At 35.4% G+C, this 17,984-nt stretch overlaps 2 protein-coding genes across 2 annotated transcripts in view; both read left to right on the forward strand.

Annotated features, from left to right (window-relative positions):
- The window catches only part of LOC306855647 (phospholipid-transporting ATPase IC-like), a 30,934-nt gene extending 23,669 nt beyond the window's left edge, over nt 1–7,265 (forward strand). The window contains exons 19-28 of the mRNA XM_079394437.1: nt 455–566; nt 649–724; nt 810–933; nt 1,230–1,521; nt 2,435–2,658; nt 3,133–3,216; nt 3,291–3,536; nt 3,650–3,788; nt 5,283–5,413; nt 5,505–7,265. Coding sequence (XP_079250563.1) covers nt 455–566; nt 649–724; nt 810–933; nt 1,230–1,521; nt 2,435–2,658; nt 3,133–3,216; nt 3,291–3,536; nt 3,650–3,788; nt 5,283–5,413; nt 5,505–5,735 — 1,659 coding nt within the window. The 3' untranslated portion in view covers nt 5,736–7,265. The remainder of the gene's footprint in view (nt 1–454; nt 567–648; nt 725–809; nt 934–1,229; nt 1,522–2,434; nt 2,659–3,132; nt 3,217–3,290; nt 3,537–3,649; nt 3,789–5,282; nt 5,414–5,504) is intronic.
- Nucleotides 7,266–8,598: 1,333 nt separating this feature from the next.
- Nucleotides 8,599–17,984, forward strand: part of LOC306855665 (dymeclin-like) — a 77,717-nt gene continuing 68,331 nt past the window's right edge. The window contains exons 1-6 of the mRNA XM_079394459.1: nt 8,599–8,817; nt 10,392–10,587; nt 11,545–11,597; nt 11,888–11,981; nt 14,377–14,510; nt 17,524–17,596. Coding sequence (XP_079250585.1) covers nt 10,448–10,587; nt 11,545–11,597; nt 11,888–11,981; nt 14,377–14,510; nt 17,524–17,596 — 494 coding nt within the window. The 5' untranslated portion in view covers nt 8,599–8,817; nt 10,392–10,447. The remainder of the gene's footprint in view (nt 8,818–10,391; nt 10,588–11,544; nt 11,598–11,887; nt 11,982–14,376; nt 14,511–17,523; nt 17,597–17,984) is intronic.

Below are 17,984 nucleotides of genomic sequence, written 5' to 3' on the forward strand. Positions count from 1 at the left end.
AGTGTTTGGCTAATTGCTGAAAACAGACACTTTTTAGCAGACCCTTTTATCCAAAGTGACTTAAAACTGAGAATAATAGAATATGCTTAATGTTAAAAGTGAATTTCAGGTTGATTGAAAGGCAACTTTGGGAATGTCTAATTTGTTAAATTGTACAGAAATATTTTTATAATAAATGGTTTGCCTTTGAGATGTTATGTGTAGTTTAATATTAGAAAATGCTTTTAATTAAAATTTCATATTAAATTGAATGTGCTAATAAACTTATAGCCTATTATATCATGTATGAAATATCACAAATATATTTTATAATGCATTTAGTATTACATTTTTGGTATATTACTCATCCTACAAGATATGTGCTAGATGTATTTTACAAAAATCTATATTGTTAATTATAAAGTCATATTAAATTTGTTAAATGGGCTAATAAAACATTTTTTGTTTGTTTCAGCTGATTGGAGCAACAGCCATTGAGGACAAACTTCAGGACGGCGTTCCAGAAACCATCGCAAAACTGGCCAAATCTGACATCAAGATCTGGGTTCTGACCGGAGACAAGAAAGGTGAGTGATGATCGTGAAATATTGTGTTATTTGAAATGAGATTTGATTGATTTCTAATGGGTTTGGTTTGTCTCGTACTCAGAGACCGCTGAGAACATCGGCTACTCCTGCCAGCTGCTGACCGACAACATGAAGATCCACTACGGAGAGGACGTGAAGTGCGTGTCAGCTGACGTCTGTGAATGTGACACTGGGTTCAGATTGAGCGTCTGGTTTCTGACTCTCTTGTTGTCTCTCTCTCAGTGTTCAGCTGAGGAACAGACAGACGCAAAGGCGCAACGACCCTCAAGGACGCAATAAGAAGCTGAAGGAGACGTTTTTCACAGAGTCCAGCAAGAACGCGCTTGTCATCACTGGAGGCTGGCTGGTGCGTTCATCAAACACTGATAGCAGACCCTTCTTTTGACAATAATGTAATGTGTATAATGGTGAAGTCTTTTCAAGTAAATTAAGTTGATATTGTCTAAAATAATTTAATTTCAGCAAGCTAAATTGTTCAAAAATATTGGCTATATTGGCTTTATTATTATCTTTAAAATGGAAATAAATCAAATTCATCATGGCATCAGGAGGTGAATAAAAGATGTTCAAGCCTTGAAGTTAGAAACTAAAAACTAAAGATCTCCATCTATTAATTGAAACTGCCGTCTGGTTTCTGTGCAGAATGAGATTCTGTATGAGAAGAAGAAGAAGCGTCGTCGCTTGCGTCTGAAGAAGCTCAGGAAGCGGTACACAAACTCCAGCAATCCTTCGGACAGCAGCCAGCCCGTGGACGACTGGGAGAAGGAGAAGAGACAGGAGGACTTCGTGGACATGGCGTGTGAATGCAGCGCGGTGATCTGCTGCCGCGTGACGCCCAAACAGAAGGCCAACGTGGTCAGTCTGGTCAAACGCTACAAGAAAGCCGTGACCCTGTCCATCGGCGACGGAGCCAATGACGTCAACATGATCAAGAGTGAGTGAGAGCTCAATCCCGTCTGATTTGACTGTCATTCAGATACTATTATAGTGATTAATAATATTTACAATTACCATTTATTGTTTTATATTTTCTCATTTATTTTAAGTTTTTGTAATTGCGTTTTTCTCATTTTTATAAGTTTCTTTTTAAACGCATCAGTTTTTATTATTTATTTCAGTTTTAGTTTGAGTTATTTTAGTACTGCAAGTTAAATTAAACAATTTTTTTAGGCAGCTAGCTGAAATAAGAGTTTAGTTTAGCTTATCTTAGCTTAGTACAGTGGTTATGTGGATTTAATTTGTTTGTTAAGAATAATAACCCTCATCCAGACAATATTCAGAGAATCAACTCGTTTTTTTCATATTAATTCAGTTTAAACGTCCCTGCCCCCCCAAGAGTTTAAAAGTGCAGGTTTAGAGGCAACTTTAAGTTCTTTTGTCTAGGATTTAATTTTATTATTATTTTTTATTTTTATTTTTTTCTGCTATGATTTATAATTTTAGTACTTAAATTCTTTAGTGTTTTGTCATTTTTATGTTTTTTTATTTATTTTAGTACTTCAAATTAAACTAAACACAAATTGTGATTTGTTTTGGCAAGATGTGATTAAAAAAAAAAACATGGTAATATGTTTTTTCACTTTTTTTAAATGTGTTATTTCAGTTTTGGTTATTTTAGTACTTGAAGTGAAGCTAAATAAAAATTAGAAATATTTCCTCACCAACTAGCTGACATCTAGTTTACATTTTTTATTTTATTTAATTTTATTCAATAAAATGGATAGAGTTCTATTTTTTTATTTTAGATCCAGACAATGACCAGTAAACTTTTATCCCAAGTATGAATTAGTTTGGAGTGTTTTCTCAAAGTTTGAAAGCTAACGTCTGGTTCCCCTGCTCCGTTGCAGCTGCAGACATCGGTGTGGGCATCAGCGGTCAGGAGGGGATGCAGGCTGTGATGTCCAGCGATTACGCCTTCGCTCAGTTCCGTTACCTGGAGCGCCTCCTGCTGGTCCACGGACGCTGGTCCTACATCCGCATGTGCAAATTCCTGCGTTACTTCTTCTACAAGAACTTCGCCTTCACCCTGGTGCACTTCTGGTTCTCCTTCTTCAACGGATTTTCCTCTCAGGTGAGAGAGAGGTTTACAGAGTTGATTTACAGATGTTTTGAATGCTTTAAGGTTGTATTGTCACAATACTGGAATTTCTAACTAAAATGCTGAAATTCAGTAGCATTCTCTATATACCACAGGGAAAAATTGCCTCAACATAACATTTCAACAGTAAGGTTCATTTACTTTTTACCTTCATCAAAGTATTTTCCTATCATTGACACTCTTGTCTGAAATTCAGGCCCTTTAATAATAATAATTAAATTTTTTATTTATTTTACTATGCAGTAAAAATATGGTTATAATCACTTGTCATTACAAATCGAGTGAAATGCTGTAATCTGTCCAAAAAAAGATGGAAATTATGAGAAATGTGAAAATAAAGTGTATCTGGGGGCGCTTTGTGTTCCCAAACGCACATTAAACTCTCAGCACCCTGCATTTACTGTGAATCTTGTTTTTAAAGAAGTGAATGTTGTGTGTGTTTTGTAGACGGCATATGAAGACTGGTTCATCACGCTGTACAACGTCTGCTACAGCAGTCTGCCTGTTCTCCTCGTCGGCCTTCTGGATCAGGTATCGCTTCATTACCAGCTGTAATCTGTGCTAAATTCACCATCCAATCCAAACTGACACGTTTGCTCCTGTAGGATGTGAACGACAAACTGAGTTTGCGCTTCCCGAAGCTGTATCTCCCGGGGCAGCAAGGATCGCTGTTCAACTACAAGAACTTCTTCATCAGCTTGTTCCACGGCATCTTCACGTCCCTCATGGTCTTCTTCATCCCGTACGGCGCCTTCCTGCAGACCATGGGACAGGACGGTGAGGCTCCGTCTGATTACCAGTCCTTCGCGGTGGTCGCAGCTTCATCGCTCATCATCACCGTCAACCTGCAGGTGCCCGATTGCTCCATCTCCATCGTGTGACAGCATCTCCTTTCATTCTAGACTGGGAATGATTCAGGACTCTTGTCACCGATCTAATGTGATCTTGTTTCTTGTCGCTCCAGATTTCGTTAAACACCTCCTACTGGACGTTCGTTAACTGTTTCGCGGTGCTCGGCAGTATAGCCATTTACTTCGGCATCATGTTTGACATCCACAGCGCAGGAATCCACGTCATTTTGCCAACCACCTTCACTTTCACAGGTGGGTGATAAAGTTCTGCTAACTTCTATTGCATATCTATTGATAGTTTTCATAGCTTTCATAATTCCAAAATGCTTCAAAATGAAAAATAAAAGCAGTCTTTTTGCGCTTTAGCTTTATATGAGGAGGGTTTCCTTGACACATGATGCTATGGGAAAATGTTAGGCTTTTTATATATTACGTGATATACATGTTTTATAGGAATATAATTCAAAAGCTGCAGAATTAAATAATCCCTTTGTTCTATTGACTTAAAATTATGGGCTAGAGAAGGTAGGCTTTTCACAGAATTGAAGAAAATTTATGATTATTTTTGTTATACATTTTAATATATTAATGTAAATTAGTGTCAAAACGAATTGATCAAAAATGCACAAATAACTATTAAAAATATTTGTTGCATTCAAAAGAAATTTAAGATTGTTTAAATTTTTTTTTTTTTTTGAATATGCATGTGATATAATTGTGAAGGTTCTTCACTATAACCCTTAACTAAATATTAAATAAATATTGCATTATAGACATGTTTTTTCTCTTTTTAGAAATGTTATGTAAAAGCTACAGAATTAAATGATCACAGGTCCTTTTGACACAAAATGATGTCCAAAAAGGCTGATTGATGATTATATATTATTTTATGTATTCCATTGTTATATTAATGTAAATTGCTCTCAAACTAATTTAGCAAATTTGCACAACTATTAAAATTTTTAGTGTTTTTATCTATATTTAAAAGAAATATAAGCTGCTTTTACTAAATAAAATCTTCATTTACTAACTAAAGCTATTAAAATTACCTTTTTAAAATTTAAATAAAGCTGAAATAATATCTAAATATTAGATGTAAAAACAAACTAAATGAAAATTAGAAATGTTAATTTTGCAACTAAGTTCAAGTTGAAGCACTAACATGAATAACTATAAAAATAAATGCGCCTAGTAATATTAAAATTAAAAATATACAAATTAAACATTTAAGTGAAAACCTGAAAATATAAAAAAAATGATAGTGATATTTAAAAGTATTAAAACTTTATATTTTAAAATGGAAAACTAAATAAAAAAGGACAAAAGTTCATAAAATTACTAAAAATTACAAAGAAAACCTGACAAAATGAAAAATAAATCCTTTTACAAATGACAAATAAAAATGACAAATGCACATAATTGCTAAAAATGAAACTAAAATTAAAATGAAAACCTGAAAATACAAAAATAAATGCTAATAGTAATATTTAAGAACAAAAACTTATAAAAATGACAAAAGTGCATGGCAAAATACGAAAGCTTAAGCTAATATTTAAATGAAAACTGAAATGATAAAATAAACCTAATTTAAAGTATTAATAAATACTATGATGGTATATAAATAATACTAAAATCTGACATTTTGGCTGTAAGCTGACATGTACTGCACAGTTATTGTCACGGTTTAATCTCAAACAGAGCCCATACTGTGAGTTGGTGTGTGATGGTTGTTGTTTTGCCCCGTAGGCGCCGCGTCTAACGCTCTGAGACAGCCGTACCTGTGGCTGACCATCATCCTGACGGTGGGGATCTGTCTCCTCCCCGTCATCTGCATCCAGTTCCTCTATCAGACCATCTGTCCCTCGGTCGGAGACAAGGTGAGAGCCTTCAGTCACACAGAGACGAGGAATCTTCTGTTCAATACAACATATGCAGAGATGTTACAGCCTCACATTCTTCTTCCTGCAGATCCAGAGGAACAGGAAGAAGTACGAGCTGGAGGATGATGAAGAGGAGAGGAAGAAGAGGAAGCCACCGTTCCAGCGTGGCGGACGCTCCCGTCGCTCCGCCTACGCCTTCTCGCACTCACGCGGTTACGCCGACCTCATCGCATCGGGACGCAGCATACGCCAGCGACCGCGCGTCCGGCCCGAGCTCAGAGAGAGCATACGAGAGGTTCCTCAGGCCGAGAACATCTGAAACCAACCCTGTCATATCTGTCATAACTGCCCGCCGCAAGGGGCCAATAGGAAGAGGCCCAGTGTCATAAAAGGGGAGGGACTAATGAAAGAGCCAATGGGGAATGGGGCTTTAAATGGAAAGTACAAGAAAATACTCACCGGTGACCAGGACTGGTTTTAATGTTGTGCACCACGTACAACAAATTGATTGTCTGAGTTTTTCTTTTTTTTCTTTTTTTATTGCACAAATCGAAAGAGAGAGTGTGTGATTGTGTTTCTAATCTCACCGCCCATCTTGTTTTATACACTGCAGATGTTTTCTTACAGGGTTTTTGTCTTGTTTTTCATTTAAAATATTAACTTTTTTAAAGAAATGTACATTTAGTTTAAGATAACAACGCTATATATATATTTTGAATTGCATTTACTTTTCTCACCATCTTGACCACTTTTTCTTGCTTTAAGCTAAATAAATAATGCTTAAACCCAGAAAAAACTGACAATGAAAAATTCAACTTCTGTAAAATTACACAATTTTGCTTCACAAGTAATACATCTTGTTTGATCCTCAGCCAAAATTGATTTATTTGAAAAACAAAATTGCATAATATCATTTTTACAGAATGTTCTAAACCTATTTTGTTTAAAAAGGTTTAAAAATTAAATATTTATGTATATTTTATTGCAAAACAAGGCAAAAACACTGATTAAGAAACAGTGCAGTGTAGTGAAGGGTGTTGATTAGATTTGTTTTCTTCGTGACAACATTTGAAGATGTTTGTTTAAATGTGATCTCAGTAAGGAATTATAATCTTGATTTCCAAAATATTTGTCATCCCTTTTGCAAAATGTCCAAACAAAGGGCTGAATCCCACAAACCTCACGATGAAATTCTCACGGTTGAATCTTTTCAGGGTGTCGGTGTCTAGTTCTCGTTGATGTTCCTTACGAACCGTGAAAGAATGAATGAATGAATGAATGCTGAAAACTCATGTTTACATAAATACTTCTGAGCTCATCTGTTCCTCCAGACCTCCACTTTCAGCGGAAACGGTTCTTGCTCAGTTTTTAAGTGTAAGTCCCGTAAAGCCTGCCTAGAGGGTCATAGATGATTTTAATGCACTCGCTGTGGTGTTTTCTCTGATTAAATATTTCATTGTTCTGTGAGCTCATGTTAAATGGGTCGTCTTGCCATCAGTTGCTGACAGAAATATCTGTCTGCAGAAAAATGAAGCCTTAATGACGATTCGTTTTCTTCTGTCACGGAATTGACTTTGCACTTTGGTACAGGGACTTGGGAGGGGGACGAATCTCATTTTAACCCTAGTGAGAACTGTTACAAGATTTTAAATAATCTACCATGTTATGAGAAAACACTATTTATTAGGCTGGCTGTTCTAAATGTGTATGTTGAATGAACAGAAAAGGCTTTATCCAGCCATATCAGTCTGACAGATTTACTTGTACACAGCTCTGTGGATTGTCTGTATGTAATGTCCTGTAATATACTTGGCACGGATGTCTATAAATAAAGCGTAAGATATAGGATGTTTGGCTTTGTCATTGTTAATGTTAAAAAAAACAACCTTCATTTTGCATTGTTTATTGTTACTGTATATAAAACTAAACCATACACTAAAAAAAAATTGTTCCCAAAGGTTTTGTAGTGGCTAGGCGTCCACTTTGGTGGCTGAACAACAAAAAAAGGCTTCACACTCAATCTTAACAAATCTATTGTCCACAAACTTGATGAAGCATTTATTGCAATTAAAAAAGATTGCAAAGATATAAAGTAGATTGGAGCTTGAGTCAATGCATGGAGTCAGACCACGAGGTCAAAGACTGTCACTTCCTGTTTAGTGACATCACAGGTCTTCTATCTCAGAGGTCTTGCATCTCCATCTGAGCCACTAGATGAAGTCAACTTGAATAACGCATAGAAGTACAAAAAATTAAACAAATTATCTTTGCATAAAGATCTAGTATTTTGGCTTCTACAAGTTGTTTCAACTTAAAATTATTTCTTGCCCCGCTGATTTTAGAGAGTTAACTGACTTTAACAGAGTTTAGCTCCACCTTGCCTCAACACACCTGCATGGAAACATGATTAGCTGCTTCAGGTGTGTTTAATTAGGGTTGGAGCTAAACTCTGCAGGACACCGGCCCTCCAGGACTGAGTTTGGACTCTGCTATAGATCATAAGAATCATTTTTCTCTATATTTAACATTTTTATTTTATGTACATTTTTGTATCACTGCTATGCTGATGACACTCAACTCTACCTCTCATTTCATCCTGATGGTCCGACGATAACTGCTCGTATCTCAGTGTGTCTAACAGACATTTCTTGCTGGATGAAGGACTATCACCTTCAACTCAACCTGGCTTAGACAGAACTGCTTGTAGTTTCAGCTAACCCATCACTTCTTCACAATTTCACCTTCCATTTAAGCTCATCAACCATAACTCCTTCAAAAACAGCCAGAAACCTTGGAGTTGTGATTGACGATAAGCTGAATTTCTCAGAACACATTGCTAAAACTGCCCGGTCCTGCAGATTTGTATTATACAATATTAGGAAGATCAGGCCCTTTCTTTCTGAACATGCTTCACAACTCCTACAGTTAATCTAAAATGCTGCGGCAAGATTAATCTTTAATGAGCCGAAAAAGTCATGCCTCTGTTCATCAATTTGCACTGGCTACCAATACTGTTACAAAAAAGTATACATTACGAAAGTTCGGTTTGTAGCATATCTGAATCATTAACAAAAGTTCTGAGAATTTATATTAATAATATATTAATTCGTTTAGGATTCTAATTAATATTCATGAGGCAGTTTCTCCGCCTCAGTCTGATTGGAGCGTTCTTGTGCGCGTGCTCGGCCAGGTGAGATGTCACGAGCGTCAGTGGCGACGTGGAGACGCAGAGCTAATAGAGTCAATAGAGCCTCAACTTCCACTGTCAAACACGCGCTACTGGACATTTACCATCACTAATAACAACTAATTTACTTTTATTCGTCTGAGAACACATAGACACCAGTCTGGAGAACCGCGAGTTGCTTTTGTGAGGCGCTGTCAAATCTTTCATTCATCAGGTAAATTATGCTGGCCGTTAGCGTGCTAGCATGTTAGCATGGAAGCTAACGGGTTTGCAATGGATTTCTCCATTCACTCGAGTCTGCAGGCTAATTGTTGCTAGGTGTATAACTACCTGGATGCTTATTAACTTCTACACTGGCAGTTGCATAGCGAAAAAGACTCCTATAGATCGAATATTTAACCACATTCTAGTTATTTTGCTTGCGGTGGGTATAAAAGCTGTTTAGTGAGTAATTTCTGGAAGGCAGTTAGCTGAGGAAAGCCCAATCTGTCAAAGTAAACGAACAAGCTAAATTAATTTCGATGTGCATGTTATAAATAAGTCTTTACTAACTGTGTGGAATCATAATTACTGTGTGTATTATCTATACAGTGGAGTATTTACTGTATTGTAATGTGTAAAGAATCTAATCTAAACTTTGCAGGATCATTTTAACTCCCAGAGTCCTGCAGGCGTTGGACTAGTTTCCTTGTTTTCTGTAGGCCATTCATTAGATACCTATCTATCTACCTGTAGTCTTTTGTCACCTGTAATGTTGATAACAGTGCTGGATTGCATTGAATTAATTATTGATTTCAGTCTTGGTGTTCACAGTAACATTGAATGAAATGGCAAGATTTTTTGCACCTTTGCATCATGGTTGTTCATTTTTGAGGCAATCCCACAAAATCTTTCAAGAACTTAAACAATTTTTATTGACCTATAGGTAATATATAATGTTTAATGTGTAAAAATGGACTTTTAAATTAAAAAACATACATTTTATATCAGTCATTTTATACTAAAACAGAAAGAATTCTCGCTGAAATTATATAAATTCTATATAATTAAAAAAAAACATGCAGTATGCTGCTTTTATACTCCTTTTAATAACAAATAAAAACACTAATATTACAGTAATGAAATTTACTTTCCAGAAAGAAGTAACTCAGATCTGGAAGCATTATATTTAAAGAATTGGCATGAAAATTGTCAAGGAAAATTATGTCCCAGATACATTTTCTTTATGCAAAATATAATTTTTAAATGTTATCTGTCCTATTAGGGGTATACATATAAGATATTGACTTGTTTTGAAATTTTCTTCTTTGATTTCTCAGTATAAATATCGTTTGATTGGTTGGAAAATGATTATTATGGAATGGATCTACATCTGTGGCTATCTTTAGGTGTGTGAGACTCAAAGCTGCTTTGACCTGAAGGTGTAAATGAACTTCCTTGTAAGTCAAGAGAGTTCACATCATCTTCTGTGATCAGAACAGACGTAATATGAACCAGGATGTTTAACTTTAATTTCACAGTCCGCATCAGGGAACGTGAAACGCTGGCACGTCAACAATGTGTGTGTAAAGGGTGTGTGCTTAACAAAGAGGTGTGTGTGTGTGTGTGTAGGGCTCTGTGTCTACCCATGAAACCTGTTTCATGTGTTTTGACTCTTGCTAAAGCGTATAGTGTAATAATCAGGTGGAAATTTAAATGTTAATTTAGAACCTAAAATATTCTTCCTTAGGTGACTGAAAAACCGGCCTCGTTAATCAAACTAAACATATTTCTCCCATGATCCTCCAGGTTTAGCTCGGCTGATGATGAGGCTCTGAGGAAGTCTCTGGTGGTTTTCGGGGGCGATGGGGGCAAATACCAGTCAGGTGAGCGACCTGTCAGAGAGCCAGAGCATCCGCACTCTGATTGGTCCAGACGCCATTTCAGAGAATGAGCCCTTCTGGAACCAGCTGATCTCATTCACCTTCACCAGCCCCACCTGCAGGTGAGACGCTCCTCCGACCCCCATCACTGATGTCCCATACACTCACATTCATTCAGATACAAACTTGTCACCTTTCAGTGGAAATTTTCTGTTTTGCCTCAGAAATAGCTTATTTGTGAAGCTCTGATGAGTTGCTTAAATGTGAGGATTCACAAATAATGAGCATTAAATTCTGCTCCACATGAGAGAGAGAGAGCGCTGTGAGTTTGGATCTTGCATTTGAAAATGCAATGCGCCAAAAATCTTCCCAAATTTGTAATTTTAGCTCGAGAAAACAATGAGGGGATTTTTTATTTTTTACTTGTCTAGGGTGCGCTGGTGTCTTAAGCTCAGGTTCATCTTCTGCTCTCTCAGTGAGGGACAGACACCAGAGGGAGACAGAGCATATCACATCACAAACACTATTTTAGCATCTCTTGCTTTTATAGAAATGTTCTTGATTCAATGTGTTGTTCTGAATTATTCAGTGTTTGCTCAGATATGATTGAAGGTATGTGTTTCATGTCATTTCACATAATTCCCAGGTTTTTGTTGTTAAGAGCTATTAGATGTGTAACGCTGTTGTCAATGGTTTAACCTATTTAACAGCATAAAAACTAGGTCTGTGTGTTAAAATGGGGATTTCTGATGTCTTGACCTTCTCAGCTGTATCTAATAAAAATCATACAGACATAACCTGTTGAATTGCTATTCAGTTCATTGCAGTGAGTAACTTATCTGTACCCTACATTTTGTGTGCATGCAACCTCTATAGAGTTAGAATAATGACCTCATTTACTTAATGAAAGTTTATTATTTATTGAGCATTGCTTTCCTTAATCATTTCAGTGCTGCCACTGTTTTATAAAGGCAGTAAGTGAGGCCGTCTTTCACACTCGCATCTCTTGACCGTGTGAAATTTACTGTAAACACTGCTTTGATATTTCTCTCATCTGATGATTATCTCTGTGTTTTCAGTGCTGATGCTAAACTCCTGGAGGAGGCTGTGATCCCGCTGGCCAAGACTCTGAGTATGTGTGCTTGTATAATTTACTGCCGTTTCATTACAGCCGTCTGTACGCTGATTTCAAACCCACTGTCTTGTGAAATAAAGGTCTGTAATTTCCAGACTCTGTGCACATGAAGCCACGTGATTCAAATGATTACCGATCCCAAGCCCACTCTGCTTTTATGATGTACTGTATATAATTTATTGTTCAAGCTGTTTTTTTAATCATTCTGTTGATCTGGTTAAGTTGAACACCCTAAAGATGGGAAGGGATGTTTCATGTGTTTGATCATCTGTCTGTGTCCCTTATAGTTCAGAACAACCCCAGGTCCGGGAACTTTGGGGCATTGGTGAGAGTTTTTCTCAGCAGAACCAAAGAACTGAAGATTTCCACAGAATGCCAAGAGTAAGTGAGATATGTCTTCGATGTGTACATATAAGAGTTGTATGTATTTTTAAATGTTCATAAAAGCTGAATAATATGAAGACACAGTATCCAAAATCTCTTGCATGAAAACTGCAGTACTCAGCACCGATTCTCATTCACTAATAATTGCATGCAAGTTTCTAATGGACCCTTTTCTCCATGAATGATGTGTGTCCACTATTATTAACAGTGTCAAATTAGGACAAATATTCTTGAAAAAAAAAGTAATGTACATTTATAACACTATGCTTTATCTTATTATCTTAGCATTAAATTACCGCAAACTCGTTGAAGCTGCTGACATTTTTTTCCTCTTTTGGAAAGTCATACAAATGCTATCATGGCTTTTTTTCATTTGCTGTTGGGGCAAATGGGAACACAGAAGTGAAATTTTGTAGAAGTTTACCCAATTATGACAACTTCCAAGAACGCTGCAAATGTGAAAAAGGTCTCATAATATTATATTTCAAAATTTGGGCTTATTCCATTTTTATTTATTTGTGCATTCTATGTTTATGAACTAAGCAGATATGTGTTTTTTGTAACTTTTCCATACACATTGTTCTAAATTTTATCCAGAAGTTAAGTGTTAATTTATTGATTCTGCATGAAATTGTTTTTGCACCATGTTTTCACAAATATGCACGATACCTATTTTGTTCAGTTCCACCTAAAGATAATATTGACATATTTTAAAACTGCTAGTTGCCTTCACTGCTGGTCAAAGGTGATTTCCAGCGAATGACATCAGTGTTTGTGTAGTATGATTTTGGATCTTTCGTTAGTAAGCGGTGTTATTTTAGCATCATTGAGATAATGTTTAATATTTTGAATTCGTTGAATTTAGTTTTTTCAATTTTCACTTTAATTGTAGTAAATTTTTGTCGTAATTTTGTGGTGTTTTTGTTATTTTTCTTAGCGTTTTTTTTATGTTTATATAGTTTTAGTGCAATTTATTTTAGTACATCAGGTTAAACTAAATACAAATAAGAAATACCTCTTTGGTAAATAGCTGAAATAAAATAATTAATATTTTTTTTTTATTCCAGTTAAAACTTATTTTATTTAATTTCAAGTAACATATGTTTTTAAATAATTTTGTTATAATCAACGATAATCACCCTGGTAGCAGTGCATATACAACTTGTCACATCTTAATATATATTCACTATAAAAGTGAATCTAACAGTTTTATGTAAACATAATGGGTTTTGTGTGTGAAAGCGGCTATTGAGATTTGTTTGTGGTTCGCAGATGGTCAGAAGGTCTGTGAGATTTTGAGAAACATATTCTTTATAAGCATTTTTTCCTACACAGGCTTTCCATGACCTTCGCTAGTCACTATACCGTTAGGATGTTCTCTGATATGATTTTCCCATGGGAATTGCAGCGGTGCAGCCCATGACGTCAAACACTCACCGCCAGAGCTGATGTTTGTGCTCAAAGTGTTGCTGTAGCATAAATCCAGAGCAGGGAGTGACCCACCACTCCTACAGCGCATGCATGTGAACCGTCAGCCTGAGAGAATATTTATGATCTGCTCTCATCTCAGCTGTGCAGACATCACACTTCTGATCCAGACTCAGCAGATGCACTCCAAAAAATAGCAAAGATTTATCTATTTGAATTGCATATAAAATTTCCAACCATTTGGATTGCACAGCTTTAACATAAACTAATAAACCTAATGCAATGCAGTGCATACATAAATGAAATGGGTAAGATTTGTCATTAATACTAATAAACTGAATGTGTTTTAAATACACAATAACCAGATTTATAAATTTGTCATCAATAAATCCAAATTGTTTCAATCTCACATTTGAAAAAATTCAATATTGCTCATTCTACAGCGAGCCAGTAGTATTGGTAATACAAGATGTACCTGCATATTTATTGAAAAAGGAACAATTGCCTGTATGTGATATTTGTAGGTCTTCCTACAAATTTGAGTGTCCTACTTTAAATGGTACTAGGAAATGTTTTTACTCAGTGCATTAATAGACATTTAAAAAAGTCTTGTTGCATTTATACATGACTGACAAATGCATTAAATTAAGTTTATTTTTTGTTAAAATGTGTCATCCAATTAGATGGAAATTTTCTATGAATCCATAAACTCTAAATTTCTAATTTTTGAGTGCTCATAGCTGCAGATGTGAGCTGTTTCTCTCTGCTACAGCAGCCTGACAGTCTGGATGTGTGTTGGTTTAGTAAAGGATGATCCAAAACCACTGACAGGGTGAAGCCGTATGTGTGTTTTGAATATGAACCGCAGGGTGAAGTCCTGGTGTGTGTGTAAGATGTTCAGCCACAGTTCACAGGCTGCTGTAGGTCAGTAATTATCTATGACTCTCTCTCTTTCTCTCTCTAGTCAGTTGTTCATCTGGCAGGCCCATAATGCTTTGTTGCTGGTGCGCTGTTTGCTGAAGGTCTTCATCAGGGAGATGAATGAAGAAGAGCTGCATTTACAATTCTCCTACCAGGAGAGGGCGCCGGGAACCTATGGTATCACACATTTTCAAAATATTAATTAATTTGTCCTCGCAAGTCAGTTTTTGACACGTTTCATTATATTTGGACCTCACAAATATAGTTGAACTGGTACACAGACAAACACATTGACAATCTGTAGACTTCTGTTGTGGTTTGTTCACACTTTACATGACCAGAGTTGGGTAGTAACGAGTTACATTTACTTGAGTAATTTTTTTGGGTAACTAAAACTTTTAGAGTATATTCAAAGATGGGTACTTTTACTCTTACTCAAGTACATTTTTAGCTAAAAAAAACGGTACTTTTACTTCGTTACTTTGGGCAACGCTCCTCTCGTTACTTTATCTTAATACAGTACAAATGCTTCAATTTATTCCAAACACGCCGTCTACTTTTCTTTGGGCAATGAGCGATGCCCATTCGCGAATGATTAATTCTTTTGAGTCAGTTCTGTTCAAAGGCTTGATCAAACCAGTTGGCAAACCAGTAAATTGGTTCGCAAATCAGTTTGAATGATTCGTTCAGTTCCTTGCCGCACGAGTCGTCTGAAGCGGTTCTCAGAGTTGTAACATCCAGAGCGTTGAAGACATAGCTTTGGATCTACAGTCAATTGAAAGCAAATCTGCAAAGGCTTGTTTGCTAGAGCTCTTTGAAGATCTTTATAAGATGAACACCGCTTGCGTTGTCTACGGTTCCACAGGTATAGACAGGCCTCATTCGATTACAGAACACGATACCACTAGGACATTACCAGTTTGTTGTACATGTACCTTATACATTAAATACAATGTATAATTTATACATTAAATAAGCTGTCACAGAGTATGAAATAAACACCCGCCAAACCAGTGTTAGCTCTGCGCAGCGGCGCGCAATCTGTTCTAGACACAATTAATATTCATATTTTTACAATATTTACGCTTGCAGAAATATAGGCTACATTTGTTTACATTTTGCAGAACAGAAGAGTCGTCAATGTGCGTTTGTTTTATGCTCAGATGTCGGTAGCAGTCATGTGAGGAGGTTTCTGAGGTTTCAGTGTCAGAGGTTATAGAAATATACGTTTATAATACATAATTTAATTCAGTGATGCAAATCAGAATTTTCATCAGCTGTTACTCCAGTTTTCAGAGTCATATGATCCTTCAGAAATCATTGTAATATATGTGACCCTGGACCACAAAACCAGTCTTAAGTGTCATTGAAATTGAGATTTATATATCATACATGTATGTATAGTTTGTTATGATAGGACAATATTTGGCTGAGATGCAACTATTTGAATATCTGGAATCGGAGGGTGTAAAAAAAATCTAAATATTGAGAAAATCGCCTGTAAAGTTGTCCAAATGACGTTCTTAGCAATGCATATTACGTATCAAAAAATAAGTTTTGATATGGTTACGATAGAAAATGTACAAAATATCTTCATAGAACATGATCTTTACTTAATATACTAATTTTGATTTTTGGCATTAAAGAAAAATGGATAATTTTGACCCATACAATGTATTTATGGCTATTGCTACAAATATACCCCAGCGACTTAAGACTGGTTTTGTGGTCCAGGGTCACATATTGATTTATTACCAGTGTTGGAAACTGTTTTGCCGCTTAATATTTTTTGGAACCTGTGTCATTTTGTTCAGGATTCTTTGATTCATAGAAAGCTAAAAAGAACAGCATTGATCAACATTGTAATGATTTCTGAAGGATTTATGTGACAATGAAGACTGGCGTAAAGGCAGATGAAAATTCAGATTTGCATCACTGAAATAAATTACATTAATTAATTTAATCTATATATCTAAATAAAAATAGACTATATACAATATATGATCCAAAGTAACTAGTAACTAACTATTTGAGTTGTTTTTTATCCGATACTTTTTTACTCTTACTCATAGAAATATTTACTCAAGTAAAAGTAATAGTCTGAATAGTTACTTAAGTATTTTTACTTGAGTACAGTTTTTGGGTACTCTACCCACCTCTAACAATGAGTAATATATATGTTTTACAGAATTTTTAAATCTTTGTTAATGTTACTTAATAAAAATACTATTCTTCATTGTTTGCTCATGTTAGATAATACATTTATATTTGCAGATGTTCCAAGATTAAAGTTTTGTCAGATTAACTAACTTCCTGAGACAGTGTATAATTTAGTAAAACTAGTTATTACTCCAGACTAGTGCTAAATCTAACTTTGTCATTTTAATATGTGAAATAACACATTGTTAGTCCATTATGAAGCTGTTTTCCTCATTAGGATCGCAGGGTCCCCACAATGTCAGCTGTTCTGGTTGTATTAATTTATGGGAATATCTGATGTCAATTAAGAAATCTCACACACTTCAGTGCCATTTTAATATTATTTATATTATATTTTACATTATAGTTTTTATTAATATTTTGAATTTACTTTAATGTTTATATTTTCAGTTTTTTAAAATCAACTTTTAGTAAATTTGTTGTTCTTTTGTAATTTTTATTAATTAATTTTTTTAAATATTGCTTTTCATTTTATTTTTAATTCAGTTTTAATTTTTGTTTATTTGTAGTACATTTCTAATTTTAATTTATCTTATTTTTTTCTAATTATTTTATTTTTTCAACATTATTCTAATGAATTGAAATGTTTTTTAATAGTTTTAATTATAAATTTAGTTAATGATCTTATAACCCTGACACACATTTCCAATGTTTAACTTGACCAAAGTAAAGTTAGTGTTTTGAAGGTCTGTTTCAGCATCAGAGTAAGACATGCGGGCCTGGGTTTATGCCCTGATGTTGTTCCTCCTCCAGTGTCTTCTCTCCAGCGTGCTTATCAATAATAATGTCCAAAAGGCAAAAATAAAAGCCTTTTCAGCGCTAGAGCATTTGTGTGTGGCAAAGACTTCTCAGTTGTTTGATGTGTCACAATCCTCTGAGCATAAATGTCATCTCTGACCAATCAAAATGAGCATCATATCTAAAGTAACTTCTCATAGACTATATTTACATTACTGACGTGTGTTTGCAGACTCCATCTGTGTGGATCTTCTGGAGGGGCTGGTCTGTAATTTGGTGCATCTCATCGTCGAAGTGCCGCTTCTGTGAGTACCGGAGGACAACTGTGTTAGTGTGTTTTTGTTTTGGTCTTCAAATACTAAGTGATAAAGTATGTCTCAGTGTGAGAGGGAGGTGTGCGTGAGTTGTTGTCGTGATATGTGACGGGTCTCTCACGTACAGCCTGTGAAGGTCAACTCTGACTCAAACAATCATTTACACACACAAATATATTTAAAAATATTTGCCCATGAAGTTCCAAGAAGTTAAATGTAGGACTGTTTATAACTTAATAGCTATAAACAAATTAGCGTCATTCCACCTGATGTGTTTTTTTTAGACTTGAGCTATGTTTAATGGAAGTCAAAAATTAAAATGTACTCCCCCTTAGGTCATCCAAGAGGTAGATGAGTTTGTTTCTTAATCAGATTTGGA

The sequence above is a fragment of the Barbus barbus genome (genome assembly GCF_936440315.1).
Source record: "Barbus barbus genome assembly, chromosome: 36".
In the NCBI taxonomy this organism is placed as follows: domain Eukaryota; kingdom Metazoa; phylum Chordata; class Actinopteri; order Cypriniformes; family Cyprinidae; genus Barbus; species Barbus barbus.